The sequence below is a fragment of the Dermatophagoides pteronyssinus genome, unplaced genomic scaffold, assembly GCF_027571235.1.
Source record: "Dermatophagoides pteronyssinus isolate colony J.1.1.1.1 unplaced genomic scaffold, Derpt_VIB-CSIC_2022.12 sq0093, whole genome shotgun sequence".
In the NCBI taxonomy this organism is placed as follows: domain Eukaryota; kingdom Metazoa; phylum Arthropoda; class Arachnida; order Sarcoptiformes; family Pyroglyphidae; genus Dermatophagoides; species Dermatophagoides pteronyssinus.
Genome location: NW_027461596.1, coordinates 17,291 through 41,234, shown reverse-complemented (window position 1 = coordinate 41,234; position 23,944 = coordinate 17,291). Strand labels below are relative to the sequence as shown.

The 23,944-nt window shown below is 26.9% G+C and overlaps 3 protein-coding genes across 5 annotated transcripts; 2 read left to right on the top strand and 1 right to left on the bottom strand.

The window, feature by feature from the left end:
• Positions 1-1,497: 1,497 nt before the first annotated feature.
• Positions 1,498-7,315, bottom strand: LOC113790070 (serine palmitoyltransferase 2-like). 3 transcript variants are annotated; one of them, XM_075824404.1, is made up of 8 exons: positions 7,159-7,315; positions 6,628-7,027; positions 5,471-6,533; positions 3,602-4,333; positions 3,383-3,537; positions 2,954-3,318; positions 2,312-2,900; positions 1,498-2,254 (listed from the first exon to the last, which is right to left on the bottom strand). In XM_075824404.1, exons 3-8 carry the CDS (start codon positions 5,723-5,725, stop codon positions 2,023-2,025), a joined length of 2,328 nt encoding a protein of 775 aa, XP_075680519.1. In that variant the 5' UTR covers positions 5,726-6,533; positions 6,628-7,027; positions 7,159-7,315; the 3' UTR covers positions 1,498-2,022. The 3 variants fall into 3 exon arrangements, with proteins under 3 accessions (XP_075680519.1, XP_075680520.1, XP_075680521.1); XM_075824405.1 differs by lacking the exons at positions 5,471-6,533; positions 6,628-7,027; positions 7,159-7,315 and adding an exon at positions 4,933-5,004 and having other exon boundaries at positions 1,500-2,254; XM_075824406.1 differs by lacking the exons at positions 5,471-6,533; positions 6,628-7,027; positions 7,159-7,315 and adding an exon at positions 4,451-4,483 and having other exon boundaries at positions 1,500-2,254.
• A 130-nt stretch (positions 7,316-7,445) lies between these two features.
• Positions 7,446-8,137, top strand: LOC142646169 (uncharacterized). The gene is made up of 3 exons (XM_075824402.1): positions 7,446-7,651; positions 7,741-8,075; positions 8,132-8,137. The coding sequence occupies exons 1-3, from the start codon at positions 7,585-7,587 to the stop codon at positions 8,135-8,137; spliced, it is 408 nt and encodes a 135-aa protein (XP_075680517.1). The 5' UTR covers positions 7,446-7,584.
• A 37-nt stretch (positions 8,138-8,174) lies between these two features.
• hiw (MYC binding protein highwire) lies at positions 8,175-23,907 on the top strand. Its single transcript, XM_075824401.1, has 9 exons — positions 8,175-10,493; positions 10,872-12,834; positions 13,180-13,877; positions 13,974-15,560; positions 15,637-22,263; positions 22,323-22,454; positions 22,526-22,913; positions 22,988-23,348; positions 23,415-23,907. Exons 1-9 carry the CDS (start codon positions 8,190-8,192, stop codon positions 23,830-23,832), a joined length of 14,478 nt encoding a protein of 4,825 aa, XP_075680516.1. The 5' UTR covers positions 8,175-8,189; the 3' UTR covers positions 23,833-23,907.
• Positions 23,908-23,944: the final 37 nt, after the last annotated feature.

Genomic DNA, 23,944 nt, shown 5'->3' with positions numbered 1-23,944 from the left:
TCTTAAAAATGGTCTATCTTTCAATCCATCTAAAACTACTGGAATGCTTGTGACAAAGCGTCGGAAATTTACTCTACCTGACATTGTTTTAAATGGTCGTAAAATTGATATTGTGCCGAACATCAAAATTCTTGGTCTGATTGTTGATTCTAAGCTTACGTGGAACGCACATCTTGATTATATTAAATCAAAATCATTGAAAATTAACAACATAATAAGACGTAAATATAGTTCTAATTGGGGTCTTTCTTTTGATGTTCTCCGTACTATATACTTACAGGCCATTGAGCCAATGATTTTATATGCTTGCCCGATTTGGTGTGATGTTTTGAATTTCTCTACCAAAAGACAGAAACTTTTGAGCATTCAACGTGCTTTTATTATTGGTATGATTCGTGCTTTTCGAACTGTGTCTTTGGAAGCTTCTTTGGTTATTGCCAAATGTCCTCCAATTGATTTAAAACTACGATTCTATTCGAATATTTTCTCAATCAAGCATAATAATTCATTTTCTGATTATCAACTTCCTTTGGACTTTGCTGATACTATCCATCCAGCTAAAATCAATATTTCTATTGCTTGTAATGATTTTGATGATGTTTGTGACTTTGCCCATGATTATGTTATTTTTACAGATGGCTCCAAGATTGATGGACAAGTTGGTGCTTCTTTTGTTGTCTTCTCTGGTGCTAATGATTTTTCGCCACTTCTGGTCAAAAAATTTCGTTTGGCTAATGATTGCTCTGTCTTTCAATCCGAGTTATTTGCTATACTCCAAGCTATCTCTTGGATTGTTGAAAACAATGCATCTAATACAAGAATATTTTGTGATTCGAAATCGGCTCTTATGAGTATCCGAAACATTTATTCTACGAACAAGTTAGTTCAGAATATCTTTTCGAGAATTCATGGTCAACATATCTGCCTTAATTGGACTAAGTCTCATAATGGAAATTTTGGCAATGATCTTGCTGACTACTTTGCAAAATTGGCAGCTTTTTTGGACTCTATCGTTTATAACAGTATTTCTTTATCGTCTGCCTATTATGGATTTAATACACAATTATTGTACGATTGGAATCTCGCTTGGCAATCTTCTATCAATGGCTCGTATACTAAGAAATTTTTTCCTACTATTCAACATCGATTGGATTCTTGTTTGATACCAGGTTTTATCATTACTCAATTTTTAACGAATCATGGAAAATTTAATCAATATCTTTCGCGTTTCCGTATTTCAAATTCTTCCGTTTGCAATTTTTGTTCTTGTCAAGTTCAATCATCACTGCACCTAATTAACAATTGTAATCGTTTTGCATATGAGAGATTTAATTTTTATAATTTGATAAATTCCGATGATTGTACATATTTTTGTAACTCTAATAATTTTGATCATTTTTTGAAATTTGTTTTTTTCATTTATAGTAATCTTTGAATTTTGTTATTTTTATTTTTGTTTATTTTTTCCCCCCTATAATTTTATGGAATGCCTAAATGAGTTTTTTTTTTATATATAAAGAAAAAGCCAGAAAAGATAACAGATTTTTCATATTTTTTTTTAAAAAAAGAGAATATACAGAAAAGAAATTTAAATAAAATAAAATAATGAACATCTTTTGATTGTGTGTGTGTGTGTTTATGTGTAAGAATTATTTTAGCAAAAATATTTACGAATTAATTATTATTTTTTTCTTTAAATAAATGTTTGTGTATATTTTATATATAAATTTAAAACCTTGATGTCTTTTTTTTTTTTTTTGATTTGATTTGATAAGAAAATGGCATTTTTTTGGAGGATAATTTTACAATAATATAAATTCGACATCGATGTCGTTCTAATAATTGTTTTTTGATTGACTAAAAATTGCAATTTTTCGTCTGGAATGAATAACTATAAAGTTGAAGGAATGATGAAGTTCAGAGTTTACCGTTAAAGGTTATTTTGTAGCAAACATCATTATCGTTATTTATCACAGACTACCCGGAAATATGAGAATTTTTTTTTCTTGAATAAAAAGTAACCTAATCATAATCATAAATTTCATCATCATTATCATCGTCAACAGTTTCGGCTGAATATTTGATATTAATCTTATCGCCAATTTCGTTCATCACATTTAATGAACGATCTAGCATATCTTTGGTATGGGCAGCTGATATACAGAAACGAACTCTTCCGGTCGTTAATGGTGTGGCAGGATAACCAGCACCAATAAATCCAAGACCTTTATCATGGGCCATACGGATTACGGCTCTGAAAAAAAATTTTCGATGAGAAAATTATAAATTTTAACGATAAAATAAAACTTACGCAATTTTTGAACAAAAACAAAGCAATAACGGTACAACAGGTGAATCATCGTGGCCATAAACAATAAAACCCAATTGACGTAATTTTTTGCGGAAATATCGTGAATTATGTGCTAATTTTTGTATACGCTTTCGGCCATCATCGGTACCATCTTCACCTGATAATGATTGCACTACACAGCTAATTTGCATAGCAATCGGTACCGACATTGGATTAGCATAATAATGGCTAAATGAATTTATCCGTATCAAATTGACAAGATCACGACTACCGGCTACATAACCACCGGCAGCACCGAAACTTTTTGTAAATGTTCCCATCAATATATCAACATCGGATGGATCGCATCCAAAATAATCGATTACACCACGTGCATTTGGTCCAAGTGCACCGATCGAATGCGCTTCATCCAAATAAATATAGCATTTATATTGCTTTTTGATACGTATCAATTCGGGTAAATTTACGATTGTTCCTTCCATTGAATATATTCCTTCAACAACAATAATAATCTTATTCCATGGTTCACCCGTTTTTGGTTGACCTTCAACAATATATCTACGAATTTCATGTTCCAAATCTTTCATATCTGTGCACAGAAAAAAATGAATAATTACCTTGTCATTATCAAATAAAACTTACTATTATGTTTAAATTTACGTATAGTTGCACCCGAAAGACGACAACCCAAAATTAATGATGCATGATTATTAGAATCACTCATAATAAGGCATCCTTGGCCAACAAAACATTGTATATTTGTTGAATTTGTTGCAAAACCCATTCCAAAAACAACACACGCTTCGACACCTAAAAATCTTGCCATTAATTGCTCCAGATGTTTAACATGTTCATTATGGCCCAATTCATTACGTGTTGAACATATGCCAACACCATTATCGTAAATTGTTTTGATAACTTTTTCATGTATCGGTCCACTATTTTCAGCATAACCAAGATAATTATATGATCCCATATTGATTACACGAGATTTTGTTCCAGGATACCTGAAAATATAGAAAAAAAATTGATCAGTAATTAGCTGTGATTAGCATTAATAATTTTCATTACTCAAATGTCCAATTTTCATCCGATGAATAGCGATCAACAACATCGATTTCAGCACCGGGTACACTTGCGATTGGTCGATTCCATGCATCTCTTATACGACGATAAATATTACGAGTATAAAATGATTCAAAACTTTTATATAAAGATGTATATCCCTTATTGAATAATTAAAGGTGAAAGAAAGATTAGAATTTAAACAAAATCAAATAAATTTTTTACCTCACGATCACGTTCAACTGCAGATAAATTTTTTTCTAATCCAGTTTTACGCATAAAATCACGAATATAACCAAATAATATAAGCACAGCATAACTAATATAACAAAGAAAGGCGATATGATATGGCGGTTGTTCATAACGATTAAAACGATTATCAGGTGTTGATTTTATTTTCAATTTTGAATTATCTGTTGCTGTTGTCGCTGTTGAACAATAATATGATATTGATGAATGTTTGAAGCCATTTTTTTCAGTCGGATATTTTTTTAAAATGCCATTTTTTGTTGTACCATTAACAAATGGATAATTTGATTTTTTAAGTGAAGACAATTGCAGTTTAGGGCAGTGTTGTTGAGTATCATTATTATCATCATCATCATCATCAACAACAGGCAGACAACCATTATTACCAAAAACAATGAATCCGTTTCCACCATTCGATTGTTTGACTTTATCATTATCATCAGCATTGTGATGTATTCCATTGGAAATTTTTTCATTTTCATGATGACAAAAACCATTTTTTTTACCACCATTTATTTGATGATTTAGTTGACCATTCGAATAATTTTGATCAAAAGATGATTTAATTGTATGATCATTATGATGGTTATGATGATGATATCCATTGGTCATCATTATTGTTGAATTTTTTATTTGTATCATTGCTTGATTTTCATAATTATTCATTTTACCACCACCATTTAATCGATGTTGATTGCCATTTAAAAACTATAAATTTTAAATTATTTTGATTAGAATTATCTTTACTGATAAAAAAAATATTGATATCTCAACGTTGTTTTTGATTACAAAAATAAAAAAAAACAACAATCAAATTATATGTACTTTGAGTGCAAATATCATTTGATTGATGAATGTTGTTGTTTTTTTTCAAATAATTCCTAATGTCCTCTACTATTTACATGAAATAAATAATTTGTTTCCGTGAAATTTTTTTTCGCGCTGAAAATAGAAATGTGATTCAACAACAACAAAAACGACGACCAATAAATTTAATCTCCTCATTCATCATCATCATAATCGAAAACATCCGGAAGAGAAAAGTCACATATCAAGATTGAATGAAAATAAAATTTGGACAATAAAAAAATTTTAACAATTTTTTTTCCTCCGGAAATAGGCCATTCACTCAGTAGAGTCAAATGACCAATTTAATTTCCTACGGAAATTTTTGCATAAAATTTTCACAACCTAAAATGATTTGAACATTCACACTATTTTTTTTCTTCTCAATCTACAATTATTTGTTTTTAACGAAATGATAAGGAAAAAATTTCTCATCTAAAACAAAATATAATGCAATTTACCAATTTGGTGTAGATTGATAGTGAAGATATTCGTAATCGATTCGAATACACACACATGAAAAAAAACCAGATATACAAAACTTTAAATTTCAAATGTGCTACACACACACACGAAATAAATAGAGAAAAATGATATTTCAAACAAAGAAACTTTGAAATGACTTTTCAGTTTTTTTATGTTGTTGTTTGAATATATTTCAGTACCTATATGTATAAGATAATGTGTATTATCATCATCACGCAAGGACTCAATTTTTTTAAAAAAATTTATTTTTGTTTCAAAACCAAACCCTAAAACAACGGTAATAATAAAAGATGATTGTAAATAGATCATGGGTAACCAAGTCAACACAAATGATGATGATGATGATGATGATGATCAATCAACAAATATTAAACTTTCTCCCCTCTCTCTCTCTCTCTTTTTATTTCACAAACACTAACTATAGATTAAATTAAGAACACCAAATTATCGGTATAGGTAATTTTAAAATGAAAAAGAGGAGCAAAAAAAGTAGAGAATAGAAATTAGACTTACCTCATTTTTATCGTTATTAATAGCTAAATTATGATGAGAAAATGGAATGAATTTTTTTACATTGGAATGTTTTAAATTATAAGATGGATTATAATAATCATCATCATTATTATCATTTTCATTATAATCATTGAAATGATTCATAACAATTTTGGTTTTTGTTGCAATTTGTATTGACGAATCATTCATATGATTTTCATTATCATTATTCAATGAAATTGATTGATCTAATAAGATTTCATTATCTGGTCCCATTATTATTGATCGAAATTATTCTAATAATATCAATCAAGCTCTTTTGTTGTTGTTGTTCGTGATTGGCCTAAATTTTGTTTGTCGTTTAATTTTTTTTTCGGAAGGTTAATTGATCAAATCGATGATTGATTTTTGTTTGTTCGTTCGTTTATTTGTTTTGAATATTGATTGATTGATCGATAAAAAGAAATTCTGAAGTTAATGTTGTTGATGATATGAATGATGAATTGGAATTGATAATATTCACAACCTCAATGAACAAAAATGAATGATTATTGTTGAAAATAAAATTTTCTATCAAATTCACTATGTAACGATAATTTTTTTTCGGTTAATATCAGGCTTCAACAATTGCATTATTATCATATTATTATCGTCTTATTTGTGTTTGACATTTGTTTTTCAATGCACAAGAAAAATAAAATAAAATTCATGAAAATATATTGCACTGATTCATATATTTTTCTTCAAATTACAATCTTGATGTGCCTGGATACAATTATCCAATTTTGATTGAAATTAATGATGATTGCTATTGATGACAATGATGATAAATAACATTTAAATAATCATTATCAATGCCATATGCTAAGCGTGTGTCAATATAATCATCAAATAAATATTGATTTTCAACAATATTATCATCATATCAATGACCCAAGGATAATTTACAGATATAAAATGGAATGATGACGATGATGGTGATGATTTAAAAATAACTTGAACAACAACAAGAATAAAAACAGAATCACAGAAACAATTAAATAATGATGATGATAATGATGATGATGATCAGTCTAAAATCAATCTACAGAGTTATATAATGATAATGATTTGAATGAAACAGCATAAAAAAACTAATTAATTATCAAATTAAACTAAAAGAAAAAAAGTTAACAGACCAATATTTTGTTTGTTCTTGTCATCATGATAATCATAATGCCGCGATACGATGATGATGATTGGCCACGCGGTTGCGTTGATAAATAATATGATGATGATTTGATGTTTTCTTATAATCCAGTGTATATTATGTAAAGCCGAAACCGCGAGTATTACGTATACGAAGATGGTTATATGATGATGAAGACTAAAAGAAAACGAGCTAATGATAAAGTTACCGTCGTCTTATTGTTGTTTTTCATTTTGGTTGTTTGGATTTCAGATATTCGGCCGCTCCCACATTAATTTACAAACACACACAAACACATACAACAACGAATACAATATACACGCATGTATGGATACAACTTCTACCACAATTTTTGTTCGGCATTTTTTTCCGATGATCATCATTGATGGCTGGTTAGAGAAAACCAATAACAAAAACGAAAATAAAAAACAGAAGAAAAATAAGATGAGAATGAGAACATGAAAAGGAAAAGAAAAGAAAAGAAATCCCGAAATTATATTTTCAAAATTGCATCTCTTACCTTTATCAAATTGAAAAATATTTGATTAATTTCATTTTTTTGGGGGGATTTCAATCACCAATCAGGTTGTAATCAGGTTGATTGATTGATTGATCAATTGAAATTCGTAAAACAAAATAAACAAAACAAACAAACAAATATTCGAACGGATTTTCGCCGAATGATGAAATCGAACGAAGAGTATTTTGTTCGAAAAAAAAAGAATATTCGAAAAAAAATAGAATCATGACTATTTAGGTTAAAATAGGTGAATTCTATTTTTACAGAATATTCTTTTGTTTATATTCGAATTGTCAAAAAATTTGAATGATGTTTTTTTTCCATCATCATTTGACAAATGAATTGTTTTATTTTTTTCGGCTAAAAACAATGGATATTTAATGGTTTTGCTTATACCATATATTATTTAACCAACAAATTCTAGTCATGAAATCTGAAGATGATCAACAATGTAATAATCATGGTTATAATGGTTCGAATTCCATTTTTAAAGGTATGAAAAAAAAGAATGATAATCTCGATAATTAGGCTGACAAATGAAACGATTTTCGTCAAACATTGTTTTGTTTTTTTTAATTATAGCCAATAAATTGACAAGAAAACGTGTAATGAGACGAAAAAATGCCGTCAGACGTATTCATCAAATACATGATGAATTTTCCGTCATTAATAATTTCAATTATCATCATCATCATCATAATAATCAAAATCAATTGAATGTTGGAAATTTCAACCAAATTGTTTTGGCAAATAATTTACCCAATGATAATGATAATTTAGAATTTGGTAATAATGATAATGATTATAATAATGGTGATTCATCGAAATTATTTTCAACAAAAATAAATCGAAATGTATCATTGTTAAAAATGATTATATTTACAACAAATCCTACTTATCATCGAATATATTCTACTGTTAAACAGACATTTATTTGGGAAAATTTTCTTAAAAAATATTCAAATTTTTCTAGTCATAATCATACTAATCAAAATGTATCAATCAATCGTCAACTTCAATCAACATCATCAATGATTAATAATAATAATTTTATTAATCAAATTACGAATAATCAACCATCATCATCATCATCATCATTCATTGATCGTTTATTATTTGAAGATGAACAACAATTTAAACAACAACAACAATATGGTTCAGTTAAAAATATACCAAAAACAATATCATTAGGATTAAATGTTGTATTTGATATAATCAAAGATACATATGAACAAAATCCAATGATTTGTATACGATCATTAGAATCACTTTATAATCTATTACAATGTTTAAAGCCGGAAAGTTTACGAAATGAACCACCATCAATGATTGAACGATATTTTTCATTAATTGAAACAATGATAAAAATGTCCTATTCATCAATATTTAATAATTGTTCATTAACAATAAATTCCATACGTTTGAATGAAAATTATTATCAACAAATTTTAGAATTATCATTATTATCATTAATAACATTATCGATTGCAAGTGGTGATACTGGTAAAATATTGAATTGTATTAAAATATTACTTATTGAATGTAATAATAATTCGATTGTTGTTCAACAACAACAACAACAACAACATCATGATCATCATCAACATCATCATCGTAATCATTATCATCTCCAACAACAACAACAACAACAATCGACGACAACAACAACAACAACAAATGCACAATCCGGATTTGAAATTGAAATACCCGAAATAATGATATTACTTAATAAACATACATGTTCATATTTATTGGGTAAATATATTGTACCTGAATGGTCTTATTTAGGTTTTTCAAAACAATCATTATGTGAATCATTCCATATTAATCATGTTTATCATCATCATCATAATCAAAAAAATTTAAAACATAAAAATTGTTCAAAATCATCATTAACATTTGATGGACAAAATTTAATATTATTACGTTGTAATCATATATTTATTATTGGTTCGGGTTATAATTGTACTAATCAAGGACAGGAATTATATTCATCATCATTGGACATATCGAATTATTCGAAATCGATACAAAATGAATTTTCAATCATTAATCAAACAATATGCGATGAACAACAACAACAACAACAAACAAATGATAATGAATATTGTCATCATGATGTTGATGGTGGTGGTAATGGTGGCTGGATTGGTTATATTGATGGTGATCTATATGTTCAACCAGATTCCGATTGGTCAACCAATCAAATCATACAAATTGATTCACGTTCATTAAAATTTAAAAATATTATCAAATTATTTAATGATGATAAAAATGATGATGATCAACAACAGCCAAAAACATCATCGTTATCAAATAATCATTATCAACAATTTAAACAATCAACATTAGCTACAACCGATGGTGATTATCTAATATTGATTTCAGTGATTCAAGATGATTATTTTCATGTACGTGAATTCAAACCGATTAAATTAACAAATTTTGATTTATCCAAACAACAACAACAACAACATACTAATAATAATAATAGTAAAATATTAAATGAATCAAATACATTTACTATTTCATCCGAATTTACTGTTCGTTTATCATCGATTTGTTATTCATATTGTGGCCATTCTGTTCATAATAATTTTATGATTCCATATCAAAATTCTAACGTAAACGTAAAACAACAACAACAACAACAGAGAATAATGAAAAAATCATTGAATGAATCATTATTGAAATTAATCGAAACAAATAATTATTTTGAATTGAAAAATTTATCCACATTAGTTACTGGAAAAGATTTTGCATTACTTTTGACAAATCAGGGAAAAGTATTTTATACAGGTAATTCACATAGTCTTGGTATAAGACATTTTTATTCATATAATAAATGGTCATTATTGAATCTACCAAAACCGGTAAAAATTCAACAAATTGCTATCGGTCATGATGGTAATCATTCATTATTATTGGCTGATGATGGTACAATATTTTTTGTTGGTATATCAAAACGAGGTGAAGATGGTGATGATCAATCAACACGATCAACTGTTTATCGTTTTAATAATAAACCTAATCGTGTGAAAAAATTTCAAGCAAAAATTGATTCCAATCCAGCATTTATTGCTTGTAATCATGGTACAAGTGCAATCATTACAAAATCTGGTGATCTTTATCTTTTTGGTAAAGATTCACAATATTCAAATTCAAAAGGTTTGGTTACAAATCTACCAAAAGATTTTAAAGTTAAATCAATTGTATTGGGTAAAGCACATATGTTAATATTATCAACAAAAGGATTGGTTGTAACAAGTGGATTTTCTAACAAAGGTCAATGTGGTTTTATTAATAATCATAATAATCAATCAACATCATTTCATTCACAAACAATAAAATCAAAAATAACAAAATCATCTAATGAAAATTCATCATTGAAAACAAGTCTTGATTCAAAATTATCAAAAATTTCTGGCCATCATACATTTATTTATGGAAAATGTCGTCGTTGTATACGATGTTCAAATTGTACAGAAAATGGTACAAAATGTAAATCATCATTAACAATAATCAATGATGATGATGATAATAATAGTATGCAGAATAATAAAGAATTCTGTATCTGTTGTGGTTATGGTAATAGTGGATGTATTAATTGTGGTATATGTTCAACATGTTCACAAACATATTCAATTTGTTCGAATACAATTGATAAAAAAATTAATGCTAATGATGATGATGATGATGATGATGATGAAAATGAACAACATTTAACCAAATCATCAAAAAGTTTATGGAGTTCAACAAAATTAAATAATTTAGAATTTATTGATCCAGATATTGATTGTTCAACAAAAATGATGATGACATCAATATCACCAACAATATTACCATTAAGTTTAACAAATCATATTGTACAAATTTCAGCCGGTCTACATCATTCAATATTGTTGACTGATAAAAATGAAGTTTTTACATTCGGTTCAAATCAATTTGGACAATTAGGTGTTGGTGATCTGGAAAATCGATTTCAACCAACAAAAATTGATTTAGAATTTGTTTGCAAAGGATATATTAAACAAATTGCTGCTGGTTCTAATCATTCAATATTGTTAACATCATTAGGTGAAGTAATAACATTTGGTAATAATCAACAAGGACAACTTGGTCGTCGACCATATGAATTTTGTCAACTAAATACATTTCAATGGAATACATTTCCTGATCGTATGGATTGTATTGGACCAGAATTTGGACGAATAGCAACACAAATATCTGCATCAGGTGATTTTACATTTATTCGTTATGATGAAATTCTATTAAGTTCAGAAATGTTTGCCAAATCAAAATTATTGGCTGAAAAAAATAATCTTATATTAATACCACCAAATTGTTCATCAAATCATGATAATACAGTTGTTGATAATGATGATGATGATTATTCAAAAATTGATTATCAACAACAAAAACAATGTCGTCATTGGTTTTGTTTGAATCGACAACAAAATCATGACGAAATCAATGATGCAACAACCAACAACAACAACAACAGCAACAAATTCAATAATCTTGATTCAAATATATTGATTGTATCACGTTTGAATGGAACATGTTCAATATTGAAACAACAACAATCGGATATTATTGATCAATCAATCAATTATGATCAATATTCATCAATGTTTATCGATAAATTTTATCAAAATTTTTGGACATTCAATACTGAAATGGATGAATTTTCACGTTATAATTTGATTTCATTGGAAATTTCGAAAAAAATTGAAAAATTGATTTTACAAGAACGAACAACAAAATATCATGAATCAATACCAACATCATTGATCAATTTAAATCGAATGAATAATGATGATTTATCAACAAATGAACAATTTAGGATAAAATATTTACCATCAATTATACAGCCAGATATTGCAATACCATTATCGGATAATTGTTTATTGAAAAAAACAACCGAACAATTAGCATTGGAATTATTTTCAACACTTGTATCATTGACACATTCACATTTATTAGGAATGAAAATAGATAATAAATTGGATAATAATAATCATTTAACAAATTTATTAACAAAAAATCTATTACCCGAAGAATATAATCAAGTTTGTCGTTTTGAAGAATATGGTAGTGGTTGGAGTTATCCATCAAATACTATTGAAGCTATTCGTTTTTCAACCGATTGTGATATTATATTTGGTGGTATTGGTTTATATGGTGGTCGTGGTGAATATAATGTACAAATACGTATTTATGATATTGGTTTTGATTCAAGTGAAATTGAACGTGATGGTGATCTATTAAGTGAAACTGATATTATACATTATGAATGTTTACCAAGACAAAAATATCAAATATTTTTTGATGAACCATTATTAATATATGCAAATCGTTGGTATGTTATTTGTGCAGCTATTAATGGTAGTAATTCTGATTGTGGTTCAAATGGACAATCATTTGTTTGTACAAATGATCAGATTATGTTTCATTTTAAAACATCAAAATTATCAAATAATGGTACGGATGTTAATTCTGGTCAAATACCAACCATATTTTATAAACAATTAGAATCAAATGAATTATCATTATCATCATCATTATATCAATATGGTACAAATAATTTATTAAATTTTCCAACATTAAATATTGATGATGAAGGATCACCATTTACAGTATCGAAAGATTTTGTCATACAAATAAATTCAAAATGTTTAAATTTAATTATTTTAATTATTGAATATGTTTGGAATTTATTACAAAATTCATTATTACATCAAACAAAATTTAATGAAATTTTTGAATGTTTTGATGATGAAAAAATACTTGAAAAATTAGATAATATTATTGATCAAATTCGTCGATATCTTTTTATATCTTGTTTTGGTTTTGAATTATTACGTATTTATGTACGATTGATAATGCCTATAACATCAACAACAAATCTTGATAATAATCAAGATTGTTTTCGATTTTCAATGAAAAAATCATCAATTTTCAATAATACAGATATTGATCAACAACAACAGAAATTTTCAAATTCAAATTATCGATCAGATGAATTGAAAAATATTGCACAATCATTATATGATTGTTGTCAATTATTGACAAATATTCTTCAAAATCCAATTCATTTAACGAAATATTTAATGAAAAAAATTCATCATCAACAACGACAACAACAAACAAATATCAATAAAAATCATATCAAAATTCAGAAAAAATTATCCACATTAAATCGAATGGAAATATTTTTTCAAAATGAATGTTATCAAACATTTCAATCATGTTCAACGGCATTCTATCCAACCGGTCAACTTAAATGGAGTATATTATGTCAATTACTTTCTCAACAATCATCAACATCAAGTGATCATCATCAATCATTAATATCATTATTTTCAAATGAACAACTTTATCTATTATCAGCAATAGCAAAATCATTCAATATTGATTCAATTCGATTAACATCATTTTTTCCAATATCATTTGGTTCATTAAATGAATCATTTGAAATTGATTCAAAAACAATAGATTACAATAAAATGGATTTAAATTATCAAAAAATTTCAGATAAATTAACAAATTTATATTCATTTCAATCAAATTTTAAAATTGATCCAGATTTTAATTGTAAATTTATTTATGAAAAAATGTTAAATATTTTAATCAAACCATTACTTGCAATGATTGAATCATTTGAAAATGATGAATTGGAAAATAATACAACAAAAAACATGGCTACAACAACAAAAGTAAATCATTTACCATCATTGAATTATAAACAGTTAAATGATTGTTGTATAAATGATAATCATCATAATTCATCATCGTCATCATCATCATCAAATTCATTGTCATCAAGTTCATCATCATCATCATCATTATTAAATCAAATTAATCAGGGAATTTCGGGAAATGAGAATCATTTTTTCGACAATAAATATCATCTAACTAATACATCTATTATGATGGATCCATTGGAAACAGCATCAGCAGAAGCTGTTGATAATCATCATAATGATGAACAACCACAACAACAACAACAACAACAAAATATTTATGAACAAAAATTAATCAATTCTATATGTGATTTATTGTTAAAATTTATTGGTGAATTTCATGCCTGTACAATTGGTTTGATTAATATGGATGAAACGATGGGTAATGAAAGAAAAAATTTATTTCATACACAAAATGAATTAGTAACACCATCAAGATTTTGTCGAAGATCATCAACAAAATGTTGGAATACTGGATCTGGATCACCGGAAGCTATTTGTTTTTCAATAAATAAATCAGATATTTATATATCTGGTATTCGTGTTTATTCATCTACTGTTCAACAATTTAAATATCAATTACAATTATTAGATCAAGCATTCGATGATAATCGTATAGAAAAAAATAATTTTAAATGGAAAAAAATTACAACAATATCCGGTATTTATTATCAAGATGATAATCATTGTAATAATCGTTTGAATAATGATTTATGTGACATACGTTTCGATCGACCAATATCGATTCAACCGAATATAAAATATGCAATAGTTTTTAAAAATTATAGTCAATATTCATATAGTGGTGATATGGGACAAGCACAAGTTCATTGTGATGATGATATTATTTTTACATTTATGGATTGTTCATTAAGTAAAAATGGAACAAATTTAAATCGTGGTCAAATACCACAGATATTGTATTATAATTTACCATCGTCATCATCATCGACATCAACATTTAAACATCAACAATTATCAACAACAACAACAACAGCAAATAATTTTTCTACATTCAATTCGATTGAAGCACATAAAAGTATTATTGAAATGTTTCAAATGGCAATCGATTATGGTAAAGAATTATTGAAAAATTTAATTGAAAAAATTGAATCAAAAATTTCAAAAGAATCAATTATCAATAATCAACGTCAACATCCAACAACAACAACTATCGAATCAAATGATATTAGTTGTTCAGATGATAATAGTTCGGATAATACAACAACAACGACGACGACCGCAACAACAACAACATTTATTGATTTGAAAGTTTTAACAATTTTATATCAAACATTTGATTCGATTTTTTTCCGTGAATTTTTACCAATATTTATGATTTATATGAAAATGTTGAAATTTGTTCCTAGCCATTTACATACGTTGGCCATATCGTTACGTAATCTAATCGAATTGATTTCACGACTAAATCGTTTAATATATGATCATTATTATTTGGGTCGTCGAAATTCATTGGAATCAGAAACTAAAATTTATGCCAAAGATAAAATTCATCATATAATTGTTGAATCTGATCATCCATATAAATCGGCTAATGTAACAAGTCATACGATTCGTTTTCCATCAAACATAAAATTTATGACCATAGAATTTGATCGAAAATGTTGTACAGCACAACCGGAAGATTACCTTGAGGTAAGTACACTGTTGTTGTTATTTCAGTTTTTTTTAAATAATAATTTTTGTTATTTTTCCAACAAAAAAAATCAAGATTTACTTGCCACAAGAATATCTTAAAAATTTTAATATTTTTAATTTTGATTCAAAAAATAATGATAATTATCATCATCGATCATCAACAAATCGTTTATTATCGCCAATTTATCATCGTTTTAGTTGTCAAAATTTTCATGAAAATTTAAATATGAATGATAAAATTGAACAATCAAAATTATTATCATCATCATCATATTCGAATAAAATGGGTAAAGATTCTCGATGTATTTTTATACCGGGTAATGAAATGACATTAATGTTGAAAACATCATCCGATTATGTACATTCATCAAATATTGATTCACGTTATGGTTTTAAAGCTGAAATAATTGGTTATGAATTTCCTAAAATAAAATCTTTCGCTAATGATTTGAAAAATTTTGATCAAGATAAAATATTATATTATATTGATAATATGATTCAAATGTTTGAATTGAATATAATCAATTTATTTGGTTTAATTATTGATGAATTATTGAATTGTAAACCAATGGATATAATGTTGGAAAATTCTCAATTAACTAAACAATATGAAAAATATACCGTCGCAGATTTAAAAATAGCTGAAAAAATTTTCGAAAATAATATCAATCTACTTGAAAAAGGTTTTGAATTTGATTCAACATTATTAATGAATAAAATTCAAACAATCAATGATCTTTTCAATGAAATTCATCAACCAAATATTCATCCATTTTTAGATGATTTTATTGAATTGAATTCAGAAACATCTGGTGCAAGATTAGCATTATGGTTACAAAATGATGCATTTATTATGCCAAATTCTTCACTGATTAATGTTATAGCTAATAATGATAATAATGATTATTGTCATAAATGTTATCAATTATTATTGGAAATGAATTCAATGAATATTATGAAAAAATTATGTCATCATTGTAATTATCAATTATTTGTTAAATCAATTTCAACACAATCAAATAATCAACATAATCAATATAATACAAAAATTGGTGAAAAAATTCTAATCAAAATTGTTACACGTGATCAACATGAAGAAATTGTTTATGATTTGAATGCTTGCATTGTAATTCAAATTAATTTTATTTCATTCAATTCATCGCCATCATCATCATCTTTTGATTATACAAATTTTTCAACAAAAGAATCACAAATTTCACAAATCATTTCACAATATCCATATCAAATTATTGTTAAAGATAAAACACGTTATCATTCAATAACAATGATGAAAATTTATGAAAATTATTCATTAGAAGAATTACGATTAGAATGTCCAATTGAATTGTTTCAACCGGAAAGATTTAAACATGATAAAGATTCTAAATCTTTTAATACTGTAGATAAAATATCAACAACGATATTATCACAATCATTTGAAAATGGATATTATTTGGCTAGTTGGACACCAACATCAATCGGATCATATCGAATTGAATTTACTGTTGATGATGAAAAAAGTGAAAATTTTATCATTTTGAATGTGAATAATTCAAAATTTGCTAATAAAAAACAACAAATTAATAATCATCATAATCAATTGAATGATAATTCTTCGAGGTTTATGAAAAATTCACAACAAAATTATCCAATGAAACATTTAATAAGAAAATTTATCTGTTCAGATAGTGCTGGTTTACGTATTCGTTCATTACCATCATTACAATCTGAACAGATTGGTATTGTTCAAGTGAATGGTTTGTTAACAATAATTGATCAATCTGAAAATGATGATGGTATTTGGGTACGATTATCAAATGAAAGTATACAAGCATATTCAACATCCAATACAATATCTATTGATAATAATACTATTCATAATAATGTAATTGTTGTCGATGATGGTGGTCAATTACATTGTAATCAATTATCAAATAATAATAATCCAAAAGATTTTTTCATAATTGATAATTTTCAAGAATCAAATCCCATTGATACGATACGAATATCTTCATTAGATTGTAAACAACAACTTACGGATAATTTAATGAAACAATCATTAACATTTACATTACGTACAGAAGCATGGGCATTACAATTTAATAAACATTTTAATCGTCAATTATTAGTGGCTATCGATTCGGATGTTAATAATAAACTTAATAATGATAATAATCATTTATTTAATATTAATGATTATGATTATGATTATGAAGATGGTGATGATAATATTGATAATATTGATGAAGATGTGAATAAGCAAAAAAATTTATCAATCGAATCATCATTAATTGTACCCGGTTGGTTTCAGATAATTCAATGTCAACAAAATATCGATAATGATGATGATGATGATGGTCATCATCCTATTCGAAATTGGCCATCATTAGATGATGTATCGATTATTATCGGTTCAATACCATTAAACGATATTATTTATGCTATTGAAATTGTTCGCAATGAATTTGGTTATTGGATACGTTTATCACAGGAATCATTAAATTCTTATATTAATCTAATGTATAGATCATCATCATCATTGTTTGATAATAATTTTGAAGGTTGGATATTATTACAAAATCTAAATGGTATAATTTTTTTACAAAATATTCAACAAAATTATCTAAGTTCAACAATCATTGATAATGATCATCAACATACTAATAATAATAATATTATTAATAATAATCGATATATTGATACAACTACAAGAGATTTACCAATAAAAATAGCCATTTCAAATCGTTCAGCACAATGTATACGTGCTATGTTTGCTGCATTTATATGGCATGAAGGAATTCTTAATGATTTTTTAACCGCTGCATCATATCTAAAATTTAATGCTGATATTACTAAAGATTTAATACAACGTTCAAACAATGATTCGGACAAAAACAATTTCAAACATTTTCAACAAAAAAATTCAACAAAAATTCATGAAACAATTCGTGAAAAAAATATTAATCATCATCATCATCGTCGTCAACAGAAAATAAATTATCGTCATTCGGTTGAAGTTAGTCAATTGATGGGAATGTATAATAGAATATCGGATGAAAATTCAAATGTTAATTTTTTTGAAAATAATAATAATAATAATAATAATAATCAAATTGAAAATTCGATTGATGATAATGAAAATCATCATTTAAATTCGGATGAAATAATTCTCCAAAATACGGTTAATGTTGATGATGATGATGATCCGCAATCGGGTAATACCGTACCTGAAATTCTTATAAATCTTTTACAAATATGGGAATTTGTTTCCACAGAATGTTTACGACAAATTTCCGTTATACGTAATCTTAAATGCAACGATACAACAATGATGACACCAAAATTAACCGAATTAAAATTATTAGTAAATAATGATGATGAAAAACCTAATGATAATGTTGATGATAATGATGATAAATGTTGTGATGAAACTTGTGATAATCAACAAACATCATCGAAACAACAATCAAGTGATCTACTCATTACTACTGATGATACTAATGCCCGAAATCAACAACAACAACAACAATGTGAATGTGATAAATCTATTATCGATTCTATTGATTTTATTAAAAATTCACAAAATGAATGTGATCAAAATCAATCAATTGTTTGGCCAATATCAATGATGACCGATAATAATTTATATCAATCAATAATGGCAAATGTAAATTTTTTACTTTCAATTACACCATCAAAATTGATTCGTGATTCATCATCCGTAACAACAATGACTATGAATAAAAATTCATTAACAACAGAAATTTTGAATCAAAATCTATTCGATCCATTTATCATATCTGATTTGGATAATGTTTTTCCCATTCATTTACTTCATAATCTTGGTATAAGAAAATCTGTTTATGAACAACAATTAGCTGAAGAACGACTATCAGATTTAGCAACATTATGTGATGATTATCAACATTTACTTTCACCGGATATTATTCATAATGATGATTTTAATATAGCTAACAATAACAATAATGATGATAATCATTATCAACAAACGCAAACACAAATGAAAAAGAAAAAATCGATAAAATTTTATCGTTCAATATCGGTCGGTATGAATGATCAAGATAGTCATATTGATGGGCTAAATATTTATAATTTTTTATCAAAACCATCAACTAATAATAATGATTTATCATCAACAACAAATCCAATTAAAACAAAAAAATCAATTAAAAGTAATGAAACATTATATCAAGATTCAAAACAAAAAATTAATACAATGCCATTTTTATGTAAACCATCAACAACATTAATCGATTTGATTAAAAAATTTCAATCAAAATTTGATAATGAACAACAACAATCACAATCAATTTGTTTGGATGTTATGAAATTTATATTTTCTTGTAAAAATATTAATATTTATGATTTATTAGTAAAATGTTCAATATGTTCATCGGCATATCGTTCATTAGCTCTCAATATAATCAATTGGTTATTGATTAATTCATCGAATTTACATTCAATTCAAGATCTAATGTGGATATTTGTCAATTCTTTATTGCCTAAAGATGATTTGGATCATCAAAATGATGATATAATTATTGATAAAGATGCAAAATGTTTTAAACAAAATAAAAACATTTCGGATGTTTGTCGACATCCATTTAATAATTTAAAAATGGCTGGTGAATTAGCTGATCATTGGGTAACCGAATCATTACATCGTTTGATGAGAACAATTTCAAATCTATTACCATTATTACCAATGGGATCACCATTACAACTTATGGCAATAAGATGTTTTGGTATGGAATTTACATCTATTGATCATAATTTTCTACATGAATGTAAAGTATTTTCACATATATCAACCATACTAACACATTCATCAATAGAAATGGATAATAATAATTTCCATTCGGATAAAGCCAAAGCAAATGTTTCATCTTCGTGTTCGAAACAACAACAACAACCAGATCAAACACAAATCGTAATGATAACAGAAGATTTAACACAAATGTTTGATTTACATACATCTAGCCGACAATCAATGATATCAAGTCTTAATGATAATTCTACTGAAACATTTTGGGAAAGTGGTAATGAAGATCGTAATAAAATTAAATATATTCGAATTCAGCGAAATGTTAATTATTTGAAATCATCTTCAAATGATACTAATAATAATCTACGATTTATTTGTATTTATGTGGATAATACTCGTGATCTAGAATATCGTATCAGTCATATTTCATGGAAAATATGTGGTGATAAAATATCTGATTGTTCATCATCATCATCATCATCATTTATTCGTAATAATTGTACAGAATCGAAAAATTTCCTTACAAAATTTAATGAATATGAAAAACTTCGAACAATTGAAGTGGATACAAAATTTTGCGGTTGGCTTCATTGTGAACTTAGTTCAAAACAAAGTTTGGATCTTTGTACAACTAATGATCATTATATTCTTATCGAAATGACTGGACCATTTCCATGTTTACGTGTACGACAGGTAAAAATATTGGCCAATGATATTGATGGATCGTCGTTTGAATCATCAAATCGTTTTATGATTTTGAATTCTAAACAAGTTCAAATTGCACATTGTGAATCGGAAACATTGCAAGTATTTCGTTTGCTCACTTCACAGGTTTTCGGAAAATTATTATCATCAAATGATTGTCAATCACTGAATAATGAAAACAATCATAATCTGAATGGCAAAAAACGTACATCATTATATTCGAATAATGATAATAATTTACGTGAACATATGGTCGGTATATTATTTTCACAATCAGGAAAATTATCCGAATTACAACGTCAAGTTTGTACACATATTGTCAATGAAATACATTATGAATCACGTCGTGTTTATGAAGAATGGGAAACAATGTTATTATTGTTATCATCATCAAATGAAAATCAAAAAAATTATGAAACGGAAGAATTTGATGATACGACAATAATACCGAATGATTTTTATTGTTTTGAATTATTATCATTATTATTGGCATTGAGTGGTTCAAATGTTGGCCAAGAATATTTATCCGAACAAATAGAATTATTGAATGATATTCTTACATTATTACATACTAGTTCAGATCGTGTAAAACGTCAAATTTTATCATTAATACGACGTGTTATTTCACGAATACGACCAGAAACTTTTTCAAATTTAAATGATGAATCATTAAAAATAATGGACGATGGTTTAAATGCAAATAATAATCATAATCATCGTTACATCACAGGCATTATAGATATATTTTTAACCTGTATTGCAAAATCCTTAACCGTACAGATCAAAACAAAAGGAAATAGATCATCATCATCATCATCTCGGATTCAGCAATCATCAATTTATCGAATAAATTCCATCTATAATGATGATAATTATGATGTTAGTATACGACAACAACATAAACAATGGTTAAAAGGAAATCAAAGCAAACAAATTGGACAATCAATTATTTTATTTATTAAAGATATGTGTGATGGAAAATTTGGTGAAAAATGGTGTGAAATTGCACGTTATAGTTTGGTGGAAAATATTTTAAAATTAACCGAATTGGATGAAAATATTCGAAATTCGGATAAATGGATACATTCGTCGATATTATGGATGGCATTGGCATCATTATGTGTAATTGATGAAAAAGATGTGGAAAAATTATCGATAAATAGTCAATGTAAACATAATCACGATAAAGTTAATGGAAATTCTGTACAAGTAAGTGATGATATGAAAAAAAACGAATTAATAAAATTTTCATTTTGATCATCATTTAGAATTACTGTGATAATCATGATGATGGTGAAACAATCGCTTCCATTCAATGTAATATATGTGGTCATCTTTGTATTGATTGTGATCGATTTTTACATCTGAATATAGCAAAAACACGAAATCATAAACGTCATGTACGTTAATTTTGTCTGCAATTATTATCTCCTGATAACTTTATTTTATTTATTAATGCATTTTCAAATAGATGTTGAAAGAGGATTGTGATTCAATAAAAGTAGATATTCACGAAGGATGTGGCCGTATTAAATTTTTTCGTTCATCATTAATAGTGGCTGATTCAAAATCATTAAAAATTATGATTGAATTTCGACAGAATAATTATCGATCCGAACACAATAATAATATTAATCAAACATTTGATGAAAATTTACATTTGAATGATAATCGACAAAAGATTTGTCGATTCTGTGGTCTTAACGATGATCAGATGATTGGTGGCGAAAATATTTGTAAAAATGATGATTGTCAACGTCATGCTTTACAAGCATGTAATCGTACATCAAATTGTGGACATTTTTGTTGCGGAATTCGTGCGGAATCACCTTGTTTGCCTTGTTTGAATGGATGTACAAGTAAGTTGGAATTTTATTAAATGAATAATGAAAATAACTTTTTTTAAATTTTTCTACATCTCTTATTTTAAAAGGTGATCTAAAACAAGATGGTGATGATATGTGTATGATTTGTTTTTCCGAATCACTTTTTTCAGCACCTTGTATACAACTTGCTTGTAAACATATATTTCATTATGATTGTGTAAAAACTGTATTGGAGAAACGTTGGTCTAATGGTCGTATAACATTTACATTTTCATTATGTCCAATATGTAAAATTCCTATTGATCATCAATCATTATCAGAATTATTACAACCGATACGATTGTTGCATGAAGATGTTCAAAGAAAATCATTAATGAGATTAGAATTTGAAGGTCTTAATCAGTGCGAAGCAATTACAGCACCTAATTCTCGTTTCTATCAAGATCCAGTTGGTTTTGCTATGGAAAGGTCATTATTATTAAAAATTATTTTGATTTATTATTGAATTTAAATTTTTCTCTTTTATTGATTCAGATATTCTTATTATCTTTGTTTCAAATGTCAAAAAGCCTATTATGGTGGTGAAGCACGTTGTGATATTGAATATGATGGAAATAATCATAATCCACAAGAACTTATTTGTGGTAGCTGTTCGGATGTAACACAGGCACAGATTTGTCCGAAACATGGTACAGATTTCCTGGAATATAAATGTCGTTTCTGTTGTTCCGTAGCCGTTTATTTTTGTTTTGGTTCTACACATTTTTGTGCCGCTTGTCATGATGATTTTCAGCGATTGATCTCATTAAAAGAATATCCACAATGTCCAGTTGGACCACATTCAATACCTAGAGATGATTGTGATGAATGTCCATTACATGTAAAACATCCACCAACTGGACAAGAATTTGCACTTGGCTGTGGTATTTGTCGCAATACTCATACATTCTAGTCATCATTCCCTGGTCAAAGACTTTTTAATTAAAATAAAATTTATTTATTGAAAAAAAAATGTTAAATTTTTTTTTTTGAACACTTGATTAATCTTCCGATTCTAAACCCGG

What these genes read in the sequence shown, in the direction of transcription:
- LOC113790070 (XM_075824404.1), bottom strand. Translation starts at nt 5,725, where the DNA reads ATGGGACCAGATAATGAAATCTTATTAGATCAATCAATTTCATTGAAT. An exon ending in TTAATAACGATAAAAATGAG is followed by an intron (nt 4,334 to 5,470) that starts GTAAGTCTAATT and finishes TAAAATTTATAG; the next exon opens with TTTTTAAATGGCAATCAACA. An exon ending in ACGTAAATTTAAACATAATA is followed by an intron (nt 2,901 to 2,953) that starts GTAAGTTTTATT and finishes TTCTGTGCACAG; the next exon opens with ATATGAAAGATTTGGAACAT.
- LOC142646169 (XM_075824402.1), top strand. Translation starts at nt 7,585, where the DNA reads ATGAAATCTGAAGATGATCAACAATGTAATAATCATGGTTATAATGGT. An exon ending in TTCGAATTCCATTTTTAAAG is followed by an intron (nt 7,652 to 7,740) that starts GTATGAAAAAAA and finishes TTTTAATTATAG; the next exon opens with CCAATAAATTGACAAGAAAA.
- hiw (XM_075824401.1), top strand. Translation starts at nt 8,190, where the DNA reads ATGATTAATAATAATAATTTTATTAATCAAATTACGAATAATCAACCA. An exon ending in ACATGGCTACAACAACAAAA is followed by an intron (nt 13,878 to 13,973) that starts GTAAATCATTTA and finishes TCATCATCAAAT; the next exon opens with TCATTGTCATCAAGTTCATC. An exon ending in CACGAAATCATAAACGTCAT is followed by an intron (nt 22,455 to 22,525) that starts GTACGTTAATTT and finishes ATTTTCAAATAG; the next exon opens with ATGTTGAAAGAGGATTGTGA.